The 17,838-nt window shown below is 42.2% G+C and overlaps 2 protein-coding genes across 2 annotated transcripts in view; both read right to left on the bottom strand.

Moving 5' to 3' along the window:
- LOC115199243 (uncharacterized) overlaps positions 1-5,877 on the bottom strand; it is an 84,617-nt gene extending 78,740 nt beyond the window's left edge. Inside the window, exon 1 of the mRNA XM_029761867.1 lies at positions 5,100-5,877. Coding sequence (XP_029617727.1) covers positions 5,100-5,179 — 80 coding nt within the window. The 5' untranslated portion in view covers positions 5,180-5,877. The remainder of the gene's footprint in view (positions 1-5,099) is intronic.
- Positions 5,878-11,692: 5,815 nt separating this feature from the next.
- dnah2 (dynein, axonemal, heavy chain 2) overlaps positions 11,693-17,838 on the bottom strand; it is a gene marked incomplete in the record, with an annotated part of 180,590 nt that continues 174,444 nt past the window's right edge. The window contains 4 exon segments of the mRNA XM_029760275.1: positions 11,693-12,152; positions 12,321-12,471; positions 12,674-12,748; positions 14,584-14,760. Coding sequence (XP_029616135.1) covers positions 11,998-12,152; positions 12,321-12,471; positions 12,674-12,748; positions 14,584-14,760 — 558 coding nt within the window.

Raw genomic sequence — 17,838 nt, 5'->3', positions numbered from 1 at the left:
CCTCAAGCAAACAAGGTCTCTTTTTTTGTTTTCTTGAGTAAGACAGCTCCAAAATGCAGGTGCAGCTCAGTGCTTTATGTGGTGGTGGGGCAGCCAGCAAAAAATACGTAGCGTAGGGGTTGGTAATGTTCTCTAGTTGCGCCGTGATTGGCTCAGTGTTCTGTCACTCATGGGGAGACTACGTCACCGCCAAATCTAAGGGTAGAGCAACATTGGCCATGCTATCAATCTAGCATGAATTCTGCCGTGCTCAAAACTAGAGGTCGAACGATTAATCGGAATGGCCGATTAATTAGGGCCGATTTCAAGTTTTCATAACAATCGGTAATCGGTATTTTTGGCCACCGATTTGCCGATATAAAAAAATATTTTTTTACACCTTTATTTAACTAGGCAAGTCAGATTAAGAACACATTCTTATTTTCAATTACGGCCTAGGAACGGGGGTTAACTGCCTTGTTCAGGGGGGATTTGGGGATTTGTTTTTGCAACCTTCCGGTTACTAATCCAATCCAACGCACGAGGAGCCTGCATGGCAGGCTGACTACCTGTTACGCGAGTGCAGCAAGAAGCCAAGGTAAGTTGCTAGCTAGCATTAAACTTATCTTATAAAAAACTATCAATCTTAACATAATCACTAGTTAACTACACATGGTTGATGACATTACTAGTTTATCTAACGTGTCCTGAGTTGCATATAATCGATGTGGTGCCTGTTAATTTCTCATCGAATCACAGCCTACTTCGCCAAACGGGTGTTGATTTAACAAGCGCATTTGCGAAAAAAGCACTGTCGTTGCACCAATGTACCTAACCATAAACATCAATGCCTTTCTTTAAAATCAATAAACAAGTATATCTTTTTAAACCTGCATATTTAGTTAATATTGCCTGCTAACATGAAATTGTGTCACATCTCTAGCGTTCATTGCACGCAGAGTCAGGGTATATGCAACAGTTTGGGCCGCCTGGCTCGTTGCGAACTAATTTGCCAGAATTTTACGTAATTATGACATAACATTGACATAACATAACTCGTAAGCATTCATTCAGACAGCACTTTCGTGCGTTTTGCCAGCAGCTCTTCGCTGTGTTTCAAGCTGTTTATGAATTCAAACCGGGTGGGTATAATTTGTGGAACGTTCCAACAGGAATCTATTCCAAAAACTTTGTAAATAACAAGGTTGCCAAAAAACAACGCATACAAAGTTGTATAGCGGCAGAATAAGATACCGGGTAGGGAGTGGTCTATTTCATTGCGTTTTTCACTCATCACGTTTATTCCGAAAAATGTCTGTCCTCACTCTGGTTGCCTATGGACAAACATTAAGAATAAGCTACGTGGTGAGTTGATGCCTATTCGGCAGCTGGTTAGCTAGGTTTGTATGCGTTGCTACTTTGTATGTGTTGTTGGTTGGCAACCTTTACTTGACGTTTTTTGGAACAGATTCCTGTTGGAACGTTCCACAAATTATACCCACCCCTTCAAGCCTGTCAACTCCCAAGATTAGGCTGGTGTAACCGATGTGAAATGGCTAGCTAGTTAGCGGGGTGCGCGCTAATTGCGTTTCAAACGTCACTCGCTCTGAGACTTGGAGTAGTTGTTTCCCTTGCTCTGCATGGGTAACGCTGCTTCGAGGGTGGCTGTTGTCGATGTGCTCCTGGTTCGAGCCCAGGTAGGAGCGAGGAGAGGGACGGAAGCTATACTGTTACACTGGCAATACTAAAGTGCCTATAAGAACATCCAATAGTCAAAGGTATATGAAATACAAATCGTATAGAGAAATTGTCCTATAATTCCTATAATAACTACAACCTAAAACTTACCTGGGAATACTGAAGACTCATGTTAAAAGGAACCACCAGCTTTCATATGTTCTCATGTTCTGAGCAAGGAACTTAAACGTTAGCTTTGTTACATGGCACATATTGCACTTTTACTTTCTTCTCCAACACTTTGTTTTGCATTATTTAAACCAAATTGAACATGTTTCATTATTTATTTGAGGCTAAATTGATTTTATTGATGTATTATATAAAGTTAAAATAAGTGTTAATTCAGTATTGTTGTAATTATCATTATTTTTAATAAATAAACACCCCCCCCCCCAAAAAAAAATCGGCATCTGTTTTTTTGGTCCTCCAATAATCGGTATCGGCGTTGAAAAATCATAAATCGGTCGACCTCTACTCAAAACAACTGTTAACTCGGATCTGGGAAATCTGACTTCAGTGAGTTCAAGACAACTGGGACCTCAGGAAAAAAATGAGCTCCAAATGGGAAAATACGTTTTGAACGGTCATCCAACTCGGAATTGTAAATCGGGAACTCGGGCCCCTTTCTAGAGCTACGACCTGAATATCACTGATTTTATCATCATTCGACCTTGTTTTTTTCAGAGTTCCCAGTTGTCTTGAAAGCACCATAAATTCAGATAATGCCAGACTTTGATGACAAAGTTTGATGACAAAATTTGCCCATGAAGGACCGCCGCGCCACCTTCCTGTTCAAGTGAGCACAGCACATCAAGGTGAGTCCTAAAATGTATTGTATGCTGCTGCATAAATTATGTAATATGCCAGGGAGATATGTATACTGTAGCTAAGAAAGTAATATTAAGTGTATGTTGTGTAGTAAGTTGTTAGTAGCCCATGTGCCTTACCCTAATAATTTGGTTTATTTTCACCTCTTAATTTCGGCCACTTTTCTGACTTGGTTGTGCACATGTAGTCTATAACCTGTTTTAGAGAAATGTAATCATTGAATATTGTAAGAGCATTCATTGTCTGCTTATATGCTCCCTTTTCTTATCCTACGGTTCTGACTTGGGGTACAGGGAGAATAATGTAAGAATGGCCATGTTCTGAATTATGTTGCTGTACATTTCAAAAGTGCTGAATAAACATTTATATTGACTACGTCCATCTTAGCTCGCTCATTAATGTCTTAATCTAAATGACGGATTACCTCTTATCCGCTTGTCGTCCCCTTATGCCATAGTTTGTACATCTCAATTGTCAGGAGAAACCACATTTGTTTCAGCAAGTCAGCCATATCAGCTGTGTTTTTTTAAAGGCAGTAAATGAGGCTGAATGAACTGTTTCACTGCCAGACAAGGCTCCACTGATAGCCAGGTGTAGCAGCGGTAAGGTGTTGGGAATGCTGTTGGGACTCTGCTGTAGGCCCTAACAGTTTGTGGACACCGTTTGTCACCGTTATATTGCAATTAATGTATTGTTTAGTGTTGTGTTGTGTTGTGTTGTAGCTTTGCTGGCATGGATCCCCCCCCCCCAAAAAAAAGAGTTTGCCCCCCAAGATGTACATGCTTAAATCGCCACTGCATGTAGGTAGGGGTAAAAGTGACTAGGCAATCCGGATAGATAATAAACAGAGTAGCGTATGTGAAGAGTGTTAAAAGTGTGTCTGTATGTTGCGTCAATGGGTGCGTTCGTAAATTCACTCTGGCTATCTACTCCGATTTCAAAGACCTCTCCTCTGCGAGTGCCAGAGCGCAGAATAACTGAGGAATTTACAAACGCTCAAAACCTCTTGAATATGACAAGTGTCAGTAAACCTCGGCGGAAAATCATAATTAAATTGTTCCCAGCAGCAACGTTACAGTCACCAACGCTCTGGATAACATGAAACAGCCTAACCAGCTCTGCTAGGGAGAGTAAAATGGGCAGGGGTTCTCTCATTTGTGTCTGGAAGTAGCTAGCAAGCTAGCCAACGTTAGCCAGTTAGCTTGGGTGCTTGACTGCCGTTGTGAGATCAGAACGCTCAGATCAACCCAGAATCTACTCCTCGGCCAGAGCGTCCAGTGTGCGCTCGGAACACTCCGCGAGCAAAAACGCACTGAATTTACGAACGGACAATCTGACAACGCTCTGAATTTACGAACACACCCAATATGTTTTAATTTTGTCACTATTTCTATTTAATTTTGCATCTTCTCTTTAACTCTGCATTGTTGGTATAGGACCCCGTAAGTAAGCATTTCACTGTTAGTCTACACCTGTCTACGAAGCATCTGACAAACACAATTTGACCTGATTTAATCTCAGCTAACGTCACAATTATTTTCTTGTTAACTACCAGTTATAACCTGGCAATAACCTATGGCTCAATGTTAATAACTCACCAATGGGGTACTCAATAAGCTAGGTGGTAATCTATCAATTTGAAATAAAAGCTTCGGGTGGATGTTGCCTAAGCAGCAGAAAACAGCGGTAGCCAGGCAGAGCCACGTCAAGCCCATCTATGGACCGCTGGCGTCCTCTAGTGGCGACAATAAGGACGTGCATGAAGAGGGCGGGGACAGAACTGGTAAGGAGAGGAAGACCAAAATGACATTGAACGAATTCAAACGCTTTTCCTGGAAATTCGACGGAACCCGCCACAACTTCACCACATGACATTTCAGAAAGAAAATGCGACACTCCTTCCCCGAACACTGGAAGGCCCAGATTTCATTCAATGGCCGCGGTTACTTAACCGTTATTGAATTACATATCACAGACAGAACATTTTGGACCCTGGCACTACCGAGAAAGATACAACTTCAAGCCACATGTAGGTTTTGATCGCGTTTTAGAAGAGTAAAAAGGTTGAACCGAAAGCAGCACACCAGCCCGTCACTAGGCGATTACAACATCGCCTACTCATACTAGGTTCCCGTAAACCCATCGTTATTGTAACCAGATGACCATACTGCAAACACTTTCGATATTACTCATTGTGAAAGGATAAAACACAGCTGGCAGAAACGCAACATGCAAAATGCGTTTGCTACTTTTCCTATAGCCTACGTCTTTGTAGTTTTAGGCTACGAATAGGAAACTTCTCATCTACCTTGTTACGCTGTAGTAGCCTGTGTACTAAATGTTTGGAACAATGCATCCTAATTAAGAGATGATTATGCGCGTTCCATTGGTTACAATCATTGCACATAGCATACCAGTAGCCTATAAAGTAGGCATTAACTCAATACCATTCGTTCTAGATCTCATTTTGGCTAAACATTCTCTGCTACGGTAATTATGAAACATTAGAAGCCTGTGTTAATCAGGCTATATCAGTAAAATCGTTTTCATCTTACCTGTTTGTGCATGCTGCTTTCTCATGGGAGGTGCGGTTGCTGCACACTGTAACATCAAAAACAACAACGTCGTAACACATCTTTCCACACGAATGACGTTCGTTCAGCCACGTAGCCTCCCAAAACCGTTCCCAAAATTAAGTAATAGCGGAATAATGTGTCAAAAATCCTTGATCCATTTAGAAAATGTCGGCTTGCAGAAACTGTACACGCAGATACATTATGAAATCGTTGCTTGGGGAGAGAAGAGAGCATTTAGAGAATCAGCCATGGGCATGGCACAACGATTAGTCTCGTGTTGTCGCACAATTTCAAAGCTTTAATCTTGCATATCGTCTTCCAAAATGCATGTACAGCCCTCTCGCAGAAGAATTGAACATTCCTTTTCAAAATCGCCAAGCCAAGTACGTAGCTGCTACAACCGCCGGTATAGGCTATGCGTGCACCGCGGGCGGGTTTGCCACACGCATGTTCAATCCAAACACGTCTTTAGGATATCGATATATTTTAGAAGGGCACCAGGACCAAAGCGGCGATGGATACTAAGAAATTGCGCAGTTCTTAATCAATTGAAACGCATACTGTTTCCCCAACTCTTCTCTGTTGTAAGGGCTCTTATCTTCCTCCTCCCTCTCTCTCTCTCTCTCTCTCCCTCCCTCTCATGCAGGTTTATTTTTGGTGGACGAGTCTTGGACATACACTGCCCAGCCTTATTGCACACTGGCAAACACACACTGTATGGCTTGCTGAAATTCCCTTAGCGCTCTATTCTTCAGAGCACAAATGACCCTGATTTTTCCATTATTTGAGGGTTTGATCAATAATTTCTGCTATAATTTCAGTTGGACATAGTTAATGCAAGTCCATAAGGGGCACTTGGGATTTATAAAGTTATTTTATATAGTGATGTTTTTATAATAATGAATTCCTTTAGATAACAGGCCAGTTCACCACTATGGATAATACAGTTAGTTTACTATACACACTATCAAGGGTTAGCACATTCGATTTTACAAAACATTTCTCTAGGAATAGTGGATCTCGTTTTACAGCATTTAATTGAATAAGCAGACGGGAAAGGTTTGCTTCCAACAGAAAATGCCTCCTACAAATACCAGAGGAGTTCTGTAAAAGAGTTGAAAGTTAATTATTTTACTATTGGCCCATTGAGACACACACTCCTCTTCTTCAGAAAGTGTAATGCACAATAATGACTGTACATGTTACGTTCAGAGTTTTCTCATCTCAAATTCAAAATACTTTTCTCGCTTTCAACAAACAAGACTGAGCCAACACTTTCCCTTACAACACTGCCTCAGGAGAACTTAAAAGCTTATTTGAATTTGAATTCAGCATGTTGCTATGAGCTCCCGAACAACAACTGGTAGCACACACACACACACACACACAGCCCAGACCACATAAAGAGGCCCTTAACGGTCTCTCTGTCTCTTTCAGAAGACATTCCCGCCTGAATACGGCCTTGAACTGGAGGGAGGCCCTCACTCCCTCCCTCCCTCACAACCGTTTCTTCTGTTTCACTCTTTCTCCCCAGTCCCTCTCTTGTTTTCCCCTCCTTTGAATAACTTTGTGTTGAAGCCTTTTACAGTGTGTGTGCCTGTGTGTGTGTGTGTCTAGAGTGAGTACTCACTCAGCAAATGTCTCTGATTTAGTTAATTAGAATGCCCCTCCTACTTCCACTTTGAGGAAATGTGTTAGCATAAATATTTCCATCTCACCTCGTTAAGCACATTGTGTTTGTGTGTGTGTGTGTGTATGCACAGTTTGCCATCCTGACATAAAATGTGCCAATCAGACATTTCAGCACTTTGCCAATCCTACAAACAAACACAGAAAGTTGAAGCATACACACAGCAGGGTTTTTTCTGGATCAAACAGCGGCTTAGGTGGTTGGTGTAGCAGAGGGCGTGGCAATGGGAGCAGTTGGCGCTGGATTTGAGAGAACATTTTAGAGGCCTCCCATCTTGGCGGTGTAGATGCATTGTTTCATTTTTAAAGCTAATTTCCTGCAATTCTACTTATTCTGCCATGGAGCGGAGAGAAAATGCAATTCTATGCATTTTGCATTGGCTAATGCTGTGTTCTTTTGCTCAAACATAATAACAAAATCAATACTGCTAAATTCATTGTTTTTTTAATTCTCCCTGACTGTCTATCTTTTATTTTGGGAATTGTTCATTCTCAAAGATTATATTATTTAAAAATATATATATTTTCTCTCTACTTTCAATCAAGGTTTTAGTAATTTAAGTTAAAAATAAATAATAATATATAGACATTAGGGTTTGTACTCCTTCTTGATCTTCCTGAGTAACATCTGGATGTAGTGAATGTCTCTGTGTGTTACTCTGTCTTCTGTGTGAAATGTTGTTCACCTGTGCAGGAAAATATATATATATATATATATAATTCACACACACAGTACCAGTCAAAAGTTTGGACACACCTACTCATTCAAGGGTTTTTCTTTCTTTATTACTATTTTCAACATTGTAGAAAAGTCGTGAAGACATAAAAACTATGAAATAACACATATGGAATCATGTAGTAACCAAAAAAGTGTTAAACAAATCAAAATAGATTTTAGATTCTTCAAAGTAGCCAACCTTTGCCTTGATGACAGCTTTGCACACTTTTGACATTCTCTCAACCAGTTTCACCTGGAATGCTTTTCCAACAGTCTTGAAGGAGTTCCCACATATGCTGAGTACTTGTTGGCTGCTTTTCCTCCACTCTGCGGTCCAACTCATCCCAAACCATCTCAATTTGGTTGAGGTTGGGTGATTGTTGAGGCCAGGTCATCTGATGCAGCACTTCATCACTCTCCTTCTTGGTCAAATAGCCCTTACACAGCCTGTGTTGGGTCATTGTCCTGTTGAAAAAAAAATTATTGTCCCACTAAGCGCATACTAGATGGGATGGCGTATCTCTGCAGAATGCTGTGGTAGCCATGCTGGTTAAGTGTGCCTTGAATTCTAAATAAATCACTGACATTGTCACCATCACACCTCCTCTTCCATACTTAACAGTGGGAACCACACATGCGGATATCATCCGTTCACCTACTCTGCGTCTCACAAAGACACAGTGGTTGGAACCAAAAATCTCAAATTTGGATTTATCAGACCAAAGGACAGATTTCCACTGGTCTAATGTCCATTTCTCATGTTTCTTGGCCCAAGCAAGTGTCTTCTTATTATTGGTGTCCTTTAGTAGTGGTTTCTTTGCAGCAATTCGACCATGAAGGCCTGATTCACACAGTCTCCTCTGAACAGTTGATGTTGAGATGTGTCTGTTACTTGAATTTGAGCTCTGTGAGATCCAGTAGCGCTTGATGTTTTTTGCGACTGCACTTGAAGAAACTTTAAAAGTTCTTGAAATTTTCCTGATTGACTGACCTTCATGTCTTAAAGTAATGATGGACTGTCATTTCTCTTTGCTTATTTGAGCTGTTCTTGCCATAATATGCACTTGGTATTTTACCAAATAGCGCTATCTTCTGTATACCACCACTACCTTGTAACAACACAACTGATTGGCTGAAACGCATTAAGGAGGAAAAAAATCAGCAGATTAACATTTAACAAGGCACACCTGTTAATTGAAATGCATTTTGGTTAATACCTCATGAAGCAGGTTGAAAGAATACCAAGAATGTGCAAAGCTGTCATTAAGGAAAAGGGTGGCTACTTTAAAGAGTCTCAAATATAAGATATATTTTGATTTGTTTAACACTTTTTTGGTTACTACATGATTCCATGTGTTATTTCATCGTTTTGATGTATTCACTATTATTCTACAATGTAGAAAAAAGTAAAAATAAAGAAAAACCCTGGAATGAGTAGGTGTGTCCAAACACCTACTCATATATATATATATATATATATATATATATACACACACATATAATGGATTTCAATGGTAGAAAAATCCCTGCACAGTTAAACAACATTTCACACAGAAGACACAGTAACATTCACAACATCCAGATGTTACTAAGGAAGATCAGAAAGGAGTACAAGCCCCCAGAGTTCTCATGGCACATTCATTCATACAGTCTGGGAGTGCTCTTTTGGCAATCAGTGGCTTCATCATTATCAAGCATTTTGTCCAAACCCATTCCATGTCTTTGCAACGTGCTACTGCTTAATGATGAGTCTTCACTTAACCTAACATACAGGCATAGAAGGGTTTGGCTTGCCAGACTAACAGCAGCCAAGAAAATGGTTGCCTTACGATGGCAAGCCCCACACACTCTGCCACATCAGCAATGGATTTCCTCATTCCTGGTCATAGCTCAACTTGAATGACCAATCTCTTGAATGCATGGCGCAAAGTCAGACAATGTTAATATGGACTACAACACTTGACAGTTTAAAATCACTTCTTTGATATACAGTGCCTTCGGAAAGTATTCAGACCCCTTGACCTTTTCCACATTTTGTTAAGTTGCAGCCTTATTCTAAAATGTATTCATTTGTTCCCCCCATTTGAATCTACACACAATATCCCATAATGACAAAGCAAAAACTGTTTTTTTGAAATTGTTGCTAATTTATAAAAAATAAATAATGAAATATTACATTTACATAAGTATTCAGACCCTTTACTCAGTACTTTGTTGAAGCACTTTTGGCAGCAATTACAGCCTTGAGTCTTCTTGGGTATGACACTAAAAGCTTGGCACACCTGTATTTGGGGAGTTTCTCCCATTCTTCTCTGCAGATCCTCTCAAGCTCTGTCAGGTTGGATGGGGAGCCTTGATGCACAGCTATTTCCAGGTCTCTCTAGAGATGTTAGATCGGGTTCAAGTCCGGGTTCTGGCTGGGTCACTCAAGGACAATCAGAGGCTTGTCCCGAAGCCACTCTTGCGTTGTCTTGGCTGTGTGCTTAGGGTCGTTGTCCTGTTGGAAGGTGAACCTTCGCCCCCAGTCGGAGGTCCTGAGCGCTCTGGAGTAGGTTTTCATCAAGGATCTCTCTGTACTTTGCTCCATTCATCTTTGCCTCGTTCCTGACTAGTCTCCCAGAACAACATCCTTGGATGTGCATTGAAATATTTAATGCGGTCTCCTCATAGAGAACAGTGTTGATTGGACTACCAGACTCTTTCGCACTGTCCTGATGCTGCCACCACCATGCTTCAACGTAGGGATGGTGCAAGGTTTCCTCCAGACGTGACGCCTGGCATTCAGGCCAAAGAGTTCAATCTTGGTTTTATCAGACCAGAGAATCTTGTTTGTAATGGTCTGAGAGTCTTTAGGTGCCTTTTGGCAAACTCCAAGCGGGCTGTCATGTGCCTTTTATTGAGGAGTGGCTTCCTTCTGGCCACTCTACCATAAAGGCCTGATTGGTGGAGTGCTGCAGAAATGGTTGTCCTTCTGGAAGGTTCTCCCATCTCCACAGATGAACTCTAGAGCTCTATCAGAGTGACCATCGGGTTCTTGGTCACCTCCCTGACCAAGATCCTTCTCCCCCGATTGCTCAAATTGGCTGGGCGGCCAGTTCTAGGAAGAGTCTTGGTGTTTCCAAACTTCATCCATTTAAGAATGATGGAGGCTACTGTGTTCTTGGGGACCTTCAATGCTGCAGAAATTGTTTGGTACCCTTCCCCAGATCTGTGCCTCGACAAAATCCTGTCTCGGAGCTCTACGGACAATTCCTTTGACCTTATGGCTTGGTTTTTGCTCTGACCTGCACTGTCAACTGTGGGACCTTATATAGACAGGTGTGTGCCTTTCCAAATCATGACCAATCAATTGAATTTACCACAGGTGGACTCCAATCAAGTTGTAGAAACATCTCTGATCAATGGCCTAGTTAAATACATGTTAAATAAATAAAATCAAAAATGGAAACAGGATACATCTGATCTCAATTTCAAGTCTCATAGCAAAGGGTCAGAATACTTATGTAAATAAGGTACTTCTGTTTTGGATTTTTTATAAATTAGCAAAAATGGCTAAAAACCTGTTTTTGCTTTATCATTATGGAGTAATGTGTGTAGATTGCTGAGGATACATTAAAAAAAAAATCCATTATAGAATAAGCCTGTAACGTAACAAAATGTGGAAAAAGTCAAGGGGTCTGAATACTTTCCCGAAGGCACTGCATGCACTCAGATAAGCAGGTCCTGTGAGTGGGAAGGGAAGTCGGAGATAAATGTGTATCTGTGTAATGTCTGTTGGTTTGGGTTTTTCTGTCCTGTCAACCAAAAAAGTATAACAACTTGATCACAAAAAAAGGGGTACAAGGTTCTACTGTGGATAATAAATCTAGTCTGTCTGTGTGTGTCTGAATAATTACCAGAGAATAATTACAATGAAGAGATTGTCTATTTATTCAAGTGTGTGTGTGTGATGTAATGTCTGTGTCCTGTCTCTGTGTGTGCGTGTGTGTGTGTGTGTGTGCGTGTGTGTGCCTTTAATGTATTGTGGAGAGCTCTTTCAGCAGGTTAAAAGGGGTCACAGTGGAAAGAGTGATGTAGTGCTGTATTAGGAAGTGAATCATGAGGAGTGGAAAATAGAGCAATGTGGGAGTCCTTGATACAACCATGTCAGTCAAACCCCAAAGAGTAAATCATCAACATTTATTTATTTTATTTGCAAAATCAATTAATTCATATTTTATTCTAATTATTAAAAAAATATTAGAATAAAGTACAATCATTTCAGTAAATTTTTTGAGGAATTTGAATATTTTTAAACAAATAAAACCCTGACAAGAATGATGCAAATTAACATACAAAATATTGGAATGACTATTCAAAAGGCATGTGTGGAGAATGTTTGTGTTTTACGTAAGATTCTTGTATTCATTAATACAGTGTTATTCCGAGACGTGCATAAAGGTTGGGTATACTGTGTGTGTGCGTAACCCCTTAGTTGTCTAGACTCATGAGCAGAGCGGTTCCTCTCTTGATCCAGTGGTCAAAAGGCACAGCTCCAGACTTCAGGTCCACCCCCACCACAAAGGAGGGTCTGCCCCCATCTCCCGAACGCACTGGGAAGTAGTAGCACGGACACAAGTACATACCTAGACACACACACGCACACGCACACACACACACACACACACACACACACACACACACACACACACACACACACACACACACACACACACACACGACACAGACATTACATCAGACTCACTTGGCAGACACAGAGAGAGAGAGAGAGAGAGATGTTTTTTTTGTCTTACTCTTGGCTATCTTCTTGCGGTTCTCAACAGGTTTGAAGTGGATGGTTGGGATGGGGCAGACCAGCTGCATTGGCTTAGCTTCCACCAGACAGGAGTTCTTCTTGTCCCAGCCAGCCCCTTCCAGATACAGCCCCCGGATAAACACCCCGTCCTGAGGAGGGGATGGATGGAGGAGGGGAGGAAAGAGGGAGGAAGAAGGAGAAAATGAGTTACATGACTTACAATAGATTAGGGTTTTATTCTGACCATGCGGTCTGACCAGGAAGAGTATTCCGAGCCCTAAACTAGACACATTGAGGGAAAAGAGTTGTGGAGAAAAGGACACTAATTTAGTGAAAACTTAGGTGTCTCACCTTGGGTGGGAAGAGGAGGTTGTTGTCGTCCACTGCCGCAACAATGAACTCCCAGGATAGAGTGTCCACTGACACCTGTGGGTAATGCATACGTGTTAGTCAGATTTTCACTAAGTCTCCCATTGACCTCAACGCATGACAAAGTGAACATTTTACTTTAGAGGTTAACTTGGCATGGTTGAAGTTCAAGTACTTGTAACGCCCTGGCCATAGAGAGGGTTTTTTTGTTCTTTATTTTGGTTAGGCCAGGGTGTTACATTGGGTGGGCGTTCTATGTTCGTTTTCTAGGTTTTTTATATTTCTTTGTTTTGGGCCGTGTGTGGCTCCCAATCAGGCACAGCTGAAGTTCGTTGTTGCTGATTGGGAGTCACACATAAGGAGCATGTTTTTCCTTTGGGTTTTGTGGGTAATTGTTTCTGTTTAGTGTTTTGCACCTGACAGGACTGTTTGGCTGTCGGTTTTCTTTTCTTGTCTTGTTTTGTTTTGTATAGTGTTCTTTCTGTTATTAAATTCAATGATGAACACTAACTCCGCTGCGCCTTGGTCTACTCTCTCTCCCGACAGCCGTTACAGTACTCTTTACTATCCCTACAGTGGTACTGTATATCCTTAGAAAAGTTATTATGTGGGCATAATTATAAACCAAACACGACCCATTCCTGTGCAGCAGTCTACGAGTGTGTGCGGTATAGAGTAGTTGTCGTTAGTTTGTGAACACAGTTTGAAAGTTCTCAGTGGTTGTGTTTGGTGAGTGTGCAGAGTAAGGGGTCAGTGCTGTGTGTGTTTACGTGTTTGTGTGGTGTGTGTGTGTATAAATATACAGTATCAGTCCAAAGTTTGGACACACCGACTCATTCAAGGGTTTTTCTTTATTTTTACTATTTTCTACATTGTAGAATAATAGTGACGACATCAAAACTATGAAATAACATATGGAATCATGTTGTAACCAAAAAAGTGTTTCATATTTGAGATTCTTCAAATTAGAAGCAAAATAAGCAATGGACATTAGACCAGTGGAAATCTGTCCTTTGGTCTGATAAGTCCAAATTTGAGATTTTTGGTTCCAACCACTGTGTCTTATGTGAGACGCAGAGTAGGTGAACGGATGATCTCCGCATGTGTGGTTCCCACCGTGAAGCATGGAAGAGGAGGTGTGATGGTGACACTGTCAGTGATTTATTTTGAATTCAAGGCACACTTAACCAGCATGGCCACTCTGGTTTGTGCTTAATGGGACTATCATTTGTTTTTCAACAGGACAATGACCCAACACACCTCCAGGCTGTGTAAGGGCTATTTGACCAAGAAGGCAAGTGATGGAGTGCTGCATCAGATGACCTGGCCTCCACAATCACCAAACCCAATTGAGATGGTTTGGACCACAGAGTGAAGGAAAGCAGCCAACAATTGTTCAGCATGTTTTTTTATTTATTTTACAAGGCAAGTCAGTTAAGAACAAATTCTTATTTTCAATGACGGCCTAGGAACAGTGTGTTGTTCAGGGGCAGATCGACAGATTTTTACCTTGTCAGCTTGGGGATTCGATCTTGTAACCTATCGGTTACTAGTCCAACGCTCTAACCACTAGGCTACCTGCCTCCATGTTGGAACTCCTTCAAGACTGTTGGAAAAGCATTCCAGATGAAGCTGGTTGAGAGAATGCCAAGAGTGTGCAAAGCTGTCATCAAGGAAAAGGGTGGCTACTCTGAAGAATCTAAAATCTAAAATATATTTTGATCTGTTTAACACTTTTTTGGTTACTACATGATTTCATATGTGTTATTTAATAGTTTTGATGTCTTCACTATTTTTCTACAATGTAGAGAATAGTAAAAATAAAGAAAAACCCTGGAATGAGTAGGTGTGTCCAAACTTTTGACTGGTTCTGTATGTGTGTGTGGCCTCACGCTGTGCTGACGTGCGGACGACTGTAACACAGCAGTGAGGAAGCCAGTGGGAAAGGTGAAGCCAGAGAGCCAGAAGAGGGTAGGGGGGTGGGCCGTCTCTGCCCAGCGGGCAAACTGCTCCACACGCTGGCAAAGGTCCCTGGTCCACGATGCCAGCGGCTTCAAAGACGGGTAGGCCTGAGGAGAACGGAGGAGACAAGACACTTCAGACAGGCACAGAAAGAGACACACAGCAACGTCAATAGTATATGCTGTCCTACTATAGTAACTGTCCCAGTAGCATCATATGAACCTGTAGTATGTTAGGTTCCTCTAGGCCTGTACTCAGTGAGTCAGTGTTCTGTTATTGAAGGTGTGTTAATCCATCATCCTGCCTGCCTGGCTGGCTGCACAGAGACTGCCTCCCAAATGGCACCCTATTCCCAATATAGTGCATTACTTTTGTAGTGCACTAGGTAGGGGATAGGGTGCCGTTTGGGAAACCACACTCATTTTCTACTGACTGACCCCCATACACACTGGACTGGAAACACAATCCAACTGTTATTATGTCCTATGGTTCAATTCTTCATTAAAACAGTGTACAACTCGTTCCAGTAGTCAGTGAGACCGCTGTAGTCTGCCAAAGACTCTACTGCGTGTTGGGGGATGGGGCGGATGAAAAAAGGAGTGTGCGTGTCTCTTCAGAGGGGTCATTGAGGGCAGTTTATGTTTATGTGGGTGTGCATGTGTGTGTGTGTGTGTGTGTGGCTGTGTGTGTGTGTGTGGGTGTGCGCGTCCGCCTGTGTGTGTGTGTCTGGTCCACTGGGTCATCAGGTGGACACTTGGTGCCTAAACAAAGCCACAATGTCGTATCTGGGACTGAGGGGACCGAGGGGAAGCTGGGGGGGTAATTGCAGTGTAATAAGTAGAGTAAACCTGCTGTCTCTGCTCCAGTTCCCTTTCTAAAGCCCAACCAGCCCACTGCTGACTATTACAGTACAGACAGACAAAGAGAGACAGACAGAGAGAGAGACAGAGGGAGAGCAAAAAGGATAGAGGGAGAGTGAGAGAGAGAGGGGGAGAGAGGAGAGAGAGAAAAAGAGAGTGAGAGAAAGAGACAGAGAAAGAGGGGGAGAGAGAGAAAGAGAGTGAGAGAAAGAGACAGAGAAAGAGAGCGAGAGGGAAAGAGGCCTGCGCTACCCTGTTACTGGCCCCCTCTTTATGAGAGGAGGACAGGACAGCCATTAATGCTTCAGCTCCAGCTGTGTCTCTCTCAACTCTACTGCCTCATTACTCTACCCTCTATATCTAGTCCCCTACTTCCTTCTGCTTTCCTCACTATTTTTTCCCCTGTCTGTCAAGCTCTCTCTCTCTCTCTCTTCAACTTCTCTTTCTCTCCTTGACTGCCTCTCTCTCTCTCTCTCTCTCTCTCTCCCTGTCCCTGCTCCGGGGATGAACAACAACCCCTTCTAGAACACTATCCCCCCTCCTTCTCTTGCTCTCTCTCCTTCCGTCCGTCTGTCCATGTTCCATTCACCCCTGGCAGGCATGGCAGACTGTCATTATATTTCTGTTCCCTCAGACTCATGGCTTTAATTTTGGCCAGGCTGCCTCGCTCGTCCTAGAAAATGTGTATCTGTGTGTGTGCGCGCATATGTGAGTATGTGTGTGTCTCTTCCCCCCTCTCCTGCTCCAGGCTCACACACTGACGTTTTCCAGTCAGATCAGATTGCTCCCTTTGACATAGCCGAGATGGCTTCTGACAGCCTCCATGTTCTTCTATAAATCACACTGATACTGGACCTACCCACTGAGCCAACACTGGTTGAATCAACGTTGCTTCCACGTCATTTCAATGAAATTCTGTTAAACCAACGTGGAATAGACATTGAATTGACGTCTGTGCCCAGTGGGTATGTCCCCACTACCCAGATTGGCCATTCATTTCACCATTGAAGCGTGTTTTGGGGAAAGTATGGTATTAAATGCTACCTAAGGGAATGGATATTATGTACCATCAATAGCTGCTGCTCTGCTTTGATAGTGTCTGTGTGTTGTCTTGTTGTTAGGGATAAGACTGAATATGTAACGTCATCAATTCAACCTCACTGTATCTATCAGCAGGACGTTCCTCTAAAGTCAAATTGAAATCACATTTTGTTGGTCACGTGCCGAATACAACAGGTGTAGACTTTACAGTGAAATGCTTACTTACGAGCCCATTCCCAACAACGCAGAGTTAAAAAGTAAGACAAATATTTGCAAAATAAAAAAGGAAATGGTAACACAGTAAAAACAATAACGAGGCTACATACAAGGAGTACCAGTACTGAGTCAATGTGCGGGGGTACGAGGTAGTTGAGGTAATTGAAGTAATATAGATTCTACATGTGTGTAGGGGTAAAAGTCACTAGGCAATCAGGACATACAGTGCCTTCGGAAAGTATTCAGACCCCTTGACTTCTTCCACATTTTGTTATATTACAGCCTTATTCTAAAATGGATTAAATAAAAACAATTCCTCAGCAATCTACACACAATACCCCATAATGACAAAGCGAAAATAGGTTTTTATAAATTTTTGCAAATGTATTAAAGGATTGTGTCGAGGCACAGATCTGAAGAAGTGTACCAAAAAATCTCTGCAGCATTAAAGGTCCCTAAGAACACAGTGTCCTCCATAATTCTTAAATGGAAGAAGTTTGGAACCACCAAGAATCTTCCTAGAGCTGGCCGCCTGGCCAAACTGAGCAATCGAGGGAGAAGGGACTTGGTCAGGGAGGTGACCAAGAACCCGATGGCCACTCTGACAGAGCTCCAGAGTTCCTCTGTGGAGATGGGAGAACCTTCCAGAAGGTCAACCATCTCTGCAGCACTCCACCAATCAGGCCTTTATGGTTGAGTGGCCAGACGGAAGCCACTCCTCAATAAAAGGCACATGACAGCCCGCTTGAGGTTTGCCCAAACATAACTAAAGACTCTCAGATCATGAGCAACAAGATTCTCTGGTCTGATGAAACCAAGATTGAACTCTTTGGCCTGAATGCCAAGTGTCATGTCTGGAGGAAACCTGGCACCATCCCTACGATGAAGCATGGTGGTGGCAGCATCATACATTTTTCAGCAGCAGGGACTGGGAGTCAGGATCGAGGCAAAGATGAATGGAGCAATGTACAGAGAGATCCTTGATGAAAACCTGCTCCAGAATGCTCAGGACCTCAGACTGGGGTTAAGGTTCACCTTCCAACAGGACAACAACCCTAAGCACACAGC

Source organism: Salmo trutta, chromosome 8 (assembly GCF_901001165.1).
Source record: "Salmo trutta chromosome 8, fSalTru1.1, whole genome shotgun sequence".
Classification (NCBI taxonomy): Eukaryota; Metazoa; Chordata; class Actinopteri; order Salmoniformes; family Salmonidae; genus Salmo; species Salmo trutta.
This window is presented reverse-complemented; position numbering and strand designations above follow the sequence as displayed.